The following is a 10,498-nucleotide window of genomic DNA, read 5'->3' as shown; positions in this document are numbered from 1 at the left end:
CCTCATCTTTCTCCCTCGAATTGACTGATAGATTCAAACCACTGACCTTGAGGTTAGCAGCCCAGTTCGTACTCTGCTACCCTCCCAGGGATCCTTTGACTCAAATTAAGCAGGAAGAAAGAGGAAAGATGGCTGTAAGGTACTAACAGCTCAGCGATTCCTCAGGTCTCATACAGATAACAGCCTGGAACGCCCTCCGAGGAAGTTATACTCTGTCACATGGGTCAATTTGAGTTGAAATCAGCTTGATGGCACCTAACACCACCACAGGGGTACTTGTCCTGTTTTCTGACTATTTGTTTTTCTCCAGGACGTGGCAGCTGGAGTCTAAAGGGGAAAATAACTTCTCATTTCTGAGGATGGATAACTACACATCGGTTCCCTATGATGATTACGATGTACTCATCGAGGGTGATCTGCCAAACAACGACAGAGAACACTGTGACAAATATGACGCCACGTTTCTCTCGGCTCAGCTGGTTCCGAAGCTGTATTTCACCGTATTTGTGGTCTGTCTTCTGGACAATTTCCTGGTTGTGCTGATCTTGGTAAAATATAAAGGACTCAGATACGTGGAGAACATCTATTTCCTAAACTTAGCCATTTCCAACTTACTGTTCTCGCTTATCCTGCCATTCTGGGCTTACACTGCCTCACATGGAGAAGTTTTCGGAAATCCCGTGTGTAAAATTTTCATTGGCATCTACAACGTTGGTTTGTACAGCGAGGCTTGTTTCAATGTGCTTCTGACAGTATGCCGGTTCCTGGTTTCTTACGCACCAACCACTTCCTTGGTCCGGAAAGTGCCCTGTGGGATCTTTTTCAATGTCTTGATGTGGGCAGTGGCCATCCTGGCCACTTTGCCTGAATATGTGTTTCAGCTGGAAGGAAAGGAAGACACATGTTCATTTAGTAGGCCTCATTTTCTGCCCACTCATGAGACATCTTGGAAGAAGTTTCTGATCTTAAAGATGAACATTTTGGGACTCCTGCTTCCTTTATTTGTTTTTATAATTTGCTACGTGCCAATGATAAAAGTATTGTGCATCAGGAAGAGGACGTACGATCCCTTCAAGCTTATTTTTGCCATCATGGTTGTATTCCTTCTGATGTGGGCACCCTACAACATTGCACTTTTCTTGACTACTTTCAAAGAACATTTCTCCCTGAGCGACTGTCAGAGCCTCTATGGCCTGGAGAGAGTTGTTCAGATAACAAAAATCATTGCCCCCACCCACTGCTGCATCAACCCTCTCCTCCATGTGATTTTTGACCAGGACTTCAGGAGCTGTCTGTGCTGCATGCTGCACCTGAATCATAACACTGCACAGCACCCCAGGGAGAGATCTGAACAAAACCCATTACAGGATCAACAGGAGCAGGAGCACTCCACTGCTGTATGAATCAGCGTCTGTTAAAGGCAGGATCACTGCACATTGACTTTTGTTCCATCGTCTTTTTTTTTTTTTTGCCATGTAATTTTTTTGCACATTTGTATGTAAAATAAGACACAGTGGGGAAAGGGGATATAAAAACATATTTACCAAGCACTGAACTTGTCTCCAGCATTCTCCTAGGCTCTTTGCAAATGTGAACTCCTTCATGTCTCACTACTTGTCCATGGCACAAATGGGATTATTCTCATTTATCTGCAAAGGAAGCTGAGGCTCAGACTTCTGTCCAAGATGACACAAGTGGCAGCAATGGTTCGTGAACCCAACTGTCATTGGCTCCAGAGCCTCTGCTTTGTCTCGCAATGCAGACTGCCAAAAAATTAGGCAACAAAGCCTGTGAAATAGACAATTTTAAATCCAGTTGGACCAGGGTCCAAATTAGAAGCAACCCACTTATAAAGAGAAATAATTTCCCCCCTTTCAGTTCTAAATTAGTAATTTTCATCCAAAGGTGGTAATGACATAGGGTTTTTTGAAGGTTTCGGTTTTTTTGGGTTTTTTTATTTTTGGTTTGGGTGAAAGTTTACAGAGCAAATTAGTTTTCCATTCAACGATTTATACATATTTTGTTTTGTAACATTGCTTGCAGTTCGCTCCATGTTAGCACACTCTTCTTTCTCTCTCCTCCCTGGGTTTTCCCACTCCACTAGTCCTTTTGTCCTGCCCCTTCCTGCCTTCTGAGTTTGGTTTTGGGGCAAATGCTACCTTTCTGGTCTCGAATGGCTGATTATTCAGAAGAGATCACAAATGTTATGGTTCACTTTCTAGGCCTCTCTGTTATTTGACTGCAAGGTGATCCCTAGGGGTGGTTCAATTCTAAGTTCAAAGGATGTCTTAGAACCATTGTGTCAGGGGTCGCACCTGTCTCTTTCAGGCCAGTGTGTTCTTTTGTGATTTTAAATTCTGTTCTACATTTTTACCCCATTCCATCCAGGACCATCTGTGGTCCTGCTCTGAGCAGTTGGTAATGGTAAATAACCACCATCTTGTTCTTACGGTCTTAAGGTAATGGAGGTTGTGGTTCACATGGTCTGTTAGTCCTTTGTGCTAATGGTTTCCTTCAATCTTTGACTGTTTTCACTGTTCTTTCCTCCTGAGGGAGAGAGGCTAGTAGTAACTTCTTAAATGGCCTCTCACTAGTTTTAAGATCCCAGTCACTACTCACCACAGTAGGATGTAGAACATTGTCTTTGTGAACCATGTTATGCCAATTGACTTCATTGTCCCCTGAGACTGTGGTCCTAAACCCCACAAGCCCAGTGATTCATTCCCAGATGTTTGTTTATGGCTAAGAAGTCTTCAGATCTTTGCCCCATTTGCTCTAATATTTAAGCAATACAAATACATTTGCAGAAACACTCTCTGCCAAGCCTATGTGTGATTGTGCTGTAGTCATCCTAGCTGCCTCCCTGTGCCTGTTCAGCTTGCATGTCTGTTTGACATGACCGATCCTGCAGGATTACGTGTTGTTACCCATAACTCTCATGCACCTCTTGTGTCTTCCTTTAGTGAGGGTGTGCTGATCACCCCTTTGGTGCATATTGCCTTTCCTTTCATTCAAATTAACACGTCTGGGTGGTGCTGTGGGTTAACGCTTTGGACTGCAAAGTCAATTTGAACCACAAGCTCAGTGTTTCAACTTCACCAGTCAAGCCACTTCTCAGAAATCCTGTACAGGGTCACTGAGTTGGAACCCACTCGGCGACACTTAACAGCAATTAGCCAGTGAGGCACTGCAGAATAAGAACTAGAATGCCAAGTTAATTTGAACTATAAGGTAGTAGTTCAAATACATCAGCTACTTCTTGGAAACAAGATCGTTTTGAGTTGGAACTGACTTGATGACACTTAATAACAATATTATCTTGCTACTGGTTTACCCTCATGTCCCCTTCCCAACCCTGGTAACTGTCAAAGAAAGTTTCTTTCTGTGTATAAACCTTTCATTGACTTTTTATAATAGTTATTGTTGTTGTTATTAAGTGCTGTTGAGTCAGTTCTGGCCCATAGTGACCCTGTATAGGTTTCCAAGGAACAGCTTGTGCATTTGAACTACTGACCTTGTAGTTCAACATTGTAGTCCAGCACATTAACCCACGGTGCCACACCAGTTCTCTTATACAATATTTGTCCTTTGGTGATTGACTTACTTCATTCAGAGTAATGTCCTCCAGATGCATACATATTATGAGGTATTTCACAAATTCTTCATTATTCTTTTACATGACATAGTATTCCACTTCAGGCATATACTGTAGGTTGCTTCCCCATTCATCCATTGATGGACACTAAGTTTGTTTCCATATTCTTGCTGTTGTGATAATGCTGCAGTGAACATGGGTGTGCATTTATCTCTTCGTGTTCTGACTCTTATTTATCTAGGATATCTATTTAGCAGTGACATTGTGGGATCAAACAGTACTTCTCTTTCCAATTTGTTAAGGAAGTGTCATGTTGTTGCCCACATGGTTGCACCATTTTACAATCACACCAGCAATGTATGAGACTTCCAGTCCCTCCGAAGTCTCCCATTTGCAGTCTAAGGAGTAAACATTTGTTTTCTATTTTATTAAACTTGTTTCTGTCTTATTGATCTGCTGCTATTATTGACAGAACTCTTGTAGCATAGTGGTTATGAATCAGGCTGCAAACCTTAAGGTCAGCAGTTTGAAACTACCAGCCACTTCAAGGAAGAAAGATGAGACTTTCTGCTTCCGTAAAGAGTTACAGCCTCGGAAATCCTGTATAGGGTCACAATGGGTCGGAACCGACTCGATGGCACTTAACAACAACAATTATTGCTAGAGTGAGATGATATCTCAATGTTTTTATTTATATTTCTCTAATGACTAATGAACACAAGCGTTTCTCCCTATGTTTATTGGTCACCTGCATGTCTTCTTTGGTGAAGTATCTGTTCATGGCTTCTGCCCAGTTTTTAATTGGATTGTTTACCTTTTTGTTGTTGAGGTATTCAAGTTTCCTATAAGTTTTACAAAGTAGTCCCTTTTTTTTTTTCTTTTTTTTTTTAACCTAATCTGTAGATTCTCTTTTTACTCTTTTGGAAATGTCTTTTAATATTCATGTTGTTGTTGTTAAGTGTCATCGAGTGGTGAGTTAGTTTTGGTATATGGTGTAAGGTATGGATTTTGTTTCATTTTTCTGCAAATGGATATTCAGTTTTGCCATCACTCTTTGTTAAAGGGACTCTCACTTTGCTTTCCTGTTTGTTGGATTTCAGCCCTTTATCAAAGATCAGCTGTCCATAGGTAAACAGATCCTCAATTATTTTCCATTGGTCTATGTGTCTACTGTTGTAACAATACCAGACTGTTTTGATGGTCGTGACTGATAAATAAGTTCTAAAATTAGGAAGTGTGAGGCCTCCAACTTTGTTCTTTGTCATTACTGGTTTGGTTATCTGGGGTCTCTTCTCTTTTCAATATAAAGTTTGTGATTAGTTTTTCCATCTCTTTAAAGAATTGGCTCTGGATCAGGATTGAAGTATAGCTACAGATAGCTTTCAGTAGTATTGATATTTTCACAATATTAAGTCTTCTTGTCCTCTTTAAGGAATCCTGGTGTGACACTGCAGGTTAAGCACTGAATTTCTAACTGCAAAGTCAGTGGATCAAACCCACCAGCTACTCCTTGGAAACCCTGTACAGGGTCACCAGGAGTAGGAACTGATTAAACAGCATTTAACAACAACATTTTCTTTAAAGTGTTCAAGAGTAAGCATATCAGTTTGAGGACTAAGGTGTGCCTGACCCAAGCCACGGTATTTTCAATCGCTTCATATGCACGTGAAAGTTGGACAATGAATAAAGAAGACCATAGAATTGATGCATTTGAGTTATGGTGTTGGAGAAGAATACATGGTACCATGAAGGTACCATGGGCTGCCAGAAGAACAAACAGGTCTGTGTTGGAAGAAGTACAGCCAGAATGCTCCTTAGAAGACTTTGTCTCTCATACTTCTGACACATTAACATGCTTGATAAAATGGACGGTTGGTGAAAAAGAGGAAGACCCCCTTTTGCCAATCCAAAATGAGATGGATTGGCACAGTAAGAGCAGCACTGGACTCAGGCATAACAGTGATTATGAGGACGGAGCAGGACCGGACCAGGCAGTCTTGTGTTCTGATGTGCTATGAGTTGGCACCCAACAACAACTTTCTACCAACGTCGTCCCTTGCCTGGAAACACACATACACACATCCAAACACACATGCACACTGATGTCAACTATGTACATTACCATGTTGTTGTTAAGTGGCATCAAGTCAGTTCCCACTCACAGAGACCCTGTATATCAGAGCTGGGGAAGAGCCTTTCTGTGAGCCATATTGTTGTTGTTGTTGTTAAGTGCCATTGAGTCAGTTCTGACGCGAAGGGTGTGTAGGGTTTCCAAGAAGCAACTGGTGAGTTTGAACCACCAACCTTGCAGCTAGCAGTCCAGTGCTGATCCACAGGGCCAATTACAGGGTAGTCATACCACAATCAAGTTAACCTTGTGATGGTTAATTTTATATGTCAGCTTTGTGAAAAAGGGAGCTTCCTTAGGGTGTTTTCAGTTTTCACACTAAAAAATAGATATTCTTGCGGAACTCACTCTTGCACTCTGTGCTCTTTCTATTGCCTGACCTACAGAACTTGGGACACAAGCCACCAGACGTCTCTAGCATGCCTCCTACAGACCTGTCAGCCCCAACAACTGCATGAGTAAGTCCCTAGAAATAAATCTCTCTTTATATATGTATATTGTTGTTATTAAGTGTCATCGAGTGGGTTCCAACACATAGTGACCCTGTATATGTGTATGTGTGTGTGTGTGTGTATGTATATGTATATATATATATATCAGTTCAAACTCACCAGATACTACTTGGAACCCCTATACAAGGTCACTGTGGTTGGAACCAACTCGACGGCACTTAATGGCAACAATGTGTGTATATGTGTGTGTATAGATATATATTGTTAAGTGCTATCAAGTTGGTTCTGACTCATAGCAACCCTATACAGGGTTTCCAAGGAGTGGCTGATGAGTTTGAATCACACCAGGACTCCATATGTATATAACAACATGTATATATATGCTTATGGAGTCCTAGTGTAGCACAGGATACGCATTGGACCACAAAGTCAGTTTGAACCGAAAGGTTGGCAGTTCAAACTCACCAGTCACTCCTTGAAAACCCTATACAGGGTCACTATGAGTCAGAACTGACTTAATGGCGCTGTCAATTCACAGTCCAGTGCTTGTCCTATAGTGCCATATCAGAACTCCATAGATGAAGGTGATTCAAACATTTGTGAAAAAAATTCCAATATTTTAAATTCCATTTACCTGTGAACTTTTTGAAGCCCCTTCGTATATATTACTTTTTTTTCCTGAGCCCCCATGGCTAAGACTGTTCCCAAGGAGAAAACAATTGCATGGTCTGTCCTTAGATTTCAGACATCGAACACAAAGCTGCAAGAGAGAGCAAACTTGGTCAACTGTGTGACTATTTGGCCAGTCCTGGTGTGGCGCTGTGGGCTAATGCGCTGGACAGCAAAGTCTGTTTGAACCACAAGGTCAGCAGTTCAAGCTCACTAGCTGCTCCTTGGAAACCGTATACAGGGTCGCTATGGGTTGGAACCGACTCAACGGTACTTAACAACACCAACAAGTTGACAGTATAAAATTCAAGAAAAGATGAATGACACTTTATAAGGAGAGAAAATCAACAGCATTACTTATTTTATTTCTTGCTATGATGACAGCAGGGAGCCGTGAAACAGATGAGACAGGCAAGCTCCATGCTCTGGAAGGGAGGACAAGCCCCCAGCATAGCGAGGATTGAGCCGAGCGTAGAAAGGGCAGAGGCTCTCTGGGAGAGGCTGGTCACCGGCCTGGGCTTCAGGCCCTGAGGAATGCGCAGGCTTCCAGGAGTGCTGTGGACACAACAGAGCAGGAGATGAAAAACTCCAGCTGCTAACGGAATAGAAGCTGATTTTTTTCAATTAGTAAAATCAATAGCAAATCAATGAATCACTAAATCATCAATAAATATGAAAACAGAGACTTTTCCCTTCTCCCACCCATTACAATAGGCAATGCTTGTCATACTCATGGTTTCCCAGTTTTGCCCCAAGGAGAACCACTGATAGATTTCGGGCCCTACCTCCATTCTCAGACTCTCCTACTCCCCCCACACTGCTTCAGACTCTGACTGAGTGACCGACCAGAAGTCCAGCTGACCACAGTGCTGAAATTTGAGAACCACTGTCTGGAGTCTAAGCCGAAAAATCAAACCATTTGCCACTGAGTCATCTCCTACTCAGGGTGACCCGTGTGTGCAGAAAAGAGCTGCACTCCACAAGGATTGCCAGGACTTTCCTCCACGGTGCCTCTGGTGCATCGGAACCACCGTGGATTTATAATATGGGTTGAATTCGCTCAGAAATGTGTTGTAAATCCTAACTCCTATGCCTATGGTTATAATCTCATTTGGGAATGGGATTTTTGTTATGTTAATGAGACAGGACTCATGTAGAGTATGTTCTGAATCAATCTCTTTGAAAATATAAAAGGAGCAGATTAAGGAAGCAGCGATAAGGGAAGAGAGATACAACATGAAGATCACCAAGCAACCAAGGAATAGAAGCTGAAACAGACAAGGACCAACAGAAAGAGAAAGCCTTCCTCTAGAGCCAGCATACCGAATTAGCCTCCTAAACTGTGAAAAAATAAACTTCTGTTGGTTAAAGCCACACACTCGTGGTATTTCTGTTCTAGCAGCAGGCGATAACTAGATAACATTAACCAAACATTTAACTGAATGTTCTACCCAGGGACTCTGCCTCGATCTTACAGCACTGCTATGTCTTCTAAGTATATGTAAATGATTAAATCATTTTCAGGATTTAATTTTATTTCAAATTGTTTGAAAATTTGTATGGACTCCTGGTGTGGTACAGTAGGATCAGCACTGAGTGCAAACCACAAAATCAGCAGTTCAAATCCACTGGGTATTCCTTGGAAACCCTATACAGGGTCGCTATGAGTCAGAACTGATTCCAGGGCACTTAGCAACAACAAATGGTTGACCTCCTCGGAAACCCTGTGTAGGGTGGCTATGAATTAGAATCAACTCAATAGCACTTAACAACTTAACAAAAGCAAATAGTTGGCCTGGGGTCCTGGTGTGGTGCTGGAGCATAAGCACTGGACCACAAGGTCAGTTTGAACCACAGGGTTGGTGGTACAAACTCACCATCTGCTCCTCAGAAACCCTATACAGGGTCACTATGAGTCGGAACCGACTCCACAGCTCTTAGCAAAAGCAACAACAATACGGTTGGTAGGGGAGGAGCTCCTGGGTGGTGAAAACGGTGGACTACTCAGCTGCTAATCCAAAGATTTCAGCTTCAAGTCTACTCCTATTTCCAAAGAATCAGGTGTTGAAAACCCTGTAGAGCCCAGTTCTGTCTTCTACTCTGACACACGTGGCATCACTGTGAGTAGAAATCGACTTGAATACAACTGTTTTTTTACAGGTTGTTACTGCTATTACAGAAACTGTCTACAGAAATGAATCCATCATTTCTCAGTGCACATGTACACATACCCATTTCATTTGCTGACTAAAATGAATTAGCAGTTTTTTAAAACTCCATGACAGTCACCATCAGCATTATTAATAATTAGCATGTTGCCTACTGCTTTATTTTATTCTTTAATTGTTCCACCTTGTCAAAGAGACCATGATTTCCTGGAGTGAAGAGGCTTTGCCTTGGAATTTTTGAGATCCATCATCAACCTTAGAATGCGGTCCGTCCCTCATATGTTGGCCTTCCCCATAGCAGTTTCCCAGTGGTGCTATCTATGAACCACTTACGGGAGGAGGAGCATTTATTCAGACGAGTCAGAGCAGTGACATATGATGATCCTAAATATTTTTCATATGTTGTTTTGCCCTGAAGTTTGGCCAGACATTCAGTGTTGTCGTTGAATAGGAGATTTTTGGTTTCAGACTGGAACAAGCAAAACTTGCGTGGGCAGTCATTTCCTTTTCTTCCAAAGCGAGCCTATGTCAAAGGGACAGATGGGCAGTGAGTGGCTGGGGAAACAGGAGAGTCTGAGGATTAATAAAGGCTAAGGACTTGTCTTCCATTCAGCACCAGCCCTGGGAGCAGAGGGAACTGAACTCTGGATCTTTTCACTTCCTTGGCTGACTCTTCACCTGCCCGGTATCCCCCTGCTGCCCAAACCCCCAGGATCAGATAGACTTTGGGCCTGCCTCTCTGATTGGGCAGCTTCAGGCTCTTCACTTTCTGATCTCACTTCCTGGCATTTCCTTCCTTCTTAGTCTGTAGCTAATCTCTTAGAATTTCTTATGGATAACAAGTAGTGGTACGGCACTATAGGGTAAGTACTAGACTGCTAACCACCTCAGCTTCAAACAAGGGGGCAGACAGAAAGACTGGAGATGGGCTGGTTCGTTGAGTTCTGTGAATATTCCACATGGCAGGAGTCATGCAGTTCAGAAAGATCTGGAGGCCTTCATGGTCCATACCTGTTGCTGGAGCAGCACCTGTTGAAGATATGCTGCCTTATCTTTCCGAGATACCACAGCATGACTTGGAGCCATGGAGAGGTGGCAGTTCTGAGCCTCGGTCACAGGCTTCCGGGTACCATCAGGACACAGCAACTCAAAGTCCTCCAGCTTCAGATCCTTAGCCCAGGCTTCAGTGTTCTTTCCTGGGGAGAGAAGGACGGTGGTATCAGCCACAGCTGTCCAGCTTAGTCAAGGGGCTCTTTCTGAATGGATGCGAATAATCCACTGTCAAAATGCACACACTACCCAATCAAAAAAATGGGACAAGAACAGATACTTCACCAAGGAGGAGATCCGGGCAGTCAACAAACAGATGAAGAAATGTTCATGATCACTAACTATTAGAGAGATGCAAATCAAAACAATAATGAGATAACATCTCACACCAGCAATAACAGCAAAGATAAAAACAGTAGAAAACAATAAATGCTGG

At 42.5% G+C, this 10,498-nt stretch overlaps 2 protein-coding genes across 2 annotated transcripts in view; one reads left to right on the top strand and one right to left on the bottom strand.

Annotated features, from left to right (window-relative positions):
* Positions 1-359: 359 nt before the first annotated feature.
* On the top strand, positions 360-1,403 carry CCRL2 (chemokine (C-C motif) receptor-like 2). Its single transcript, XM_006868847.1, has one exon. It carries the CDS (start codon positions 360-362, stop codon positions 1,401-1,403), a length of 1,044 nt encoding a protein of 347 aa, XP_006868909.1.
* Positions 1,404-7,364: 5,961 nt separating this feature from the next.
* Positions 7,365-10,498, bottom strand: part of LTF (lactotransferrin) — a 32,480-nt gene continuing 29,346 nt past the window's right edge. The window contains exons 15-17 of the mRNA XM_006868813.1: positions 10,024-10,208; positions 9,346-9,535; positions 7,365-7,399 (exon numbers count right to left, since the gene is read on the bottom strand). Coding sequence (XP_006868875.1) covers positions 7,365-7,399; positions 9,346-9,535; positions 10,024-10,208 — 410 coding nt within the window. The remainder of the gene's footprint in view (positions 7,400-9,345; positions 9,536-10,023; positions 10,209-10,498) is intronic.

The sequence above is a fragment of the Chrysochloris asiatica genome, unplaced genomic scaffold (assembly GCF_000296735.1).
Source record: "Chrysochloris asiatica unplaced genomic scaffold, ChrAsi1.0 scaffold00124, whole genome shotgun sequence".
Lineage (NCBI taxonomy): Eukaryota > Metazoa > Chordata > Mammalia > Afrosoricida > Chrysochloridae > Chrysochloris > Chrysochloris asiatica.
The sequence above is the reverse complement of the archived record's forward strand: the minus strand, read 5'-3'. Positions and strand labels throughout refer to the sequence as shown.

Bases quoted from the DNA above. Each gene is read 5' to 3' on its own strand.
- CCRL2 (XM_006868847.1), top strand. From the start codon at position 360: ATGGATAACTACACATCGGTTCCCTATGATGATTACGATGTACTCATC.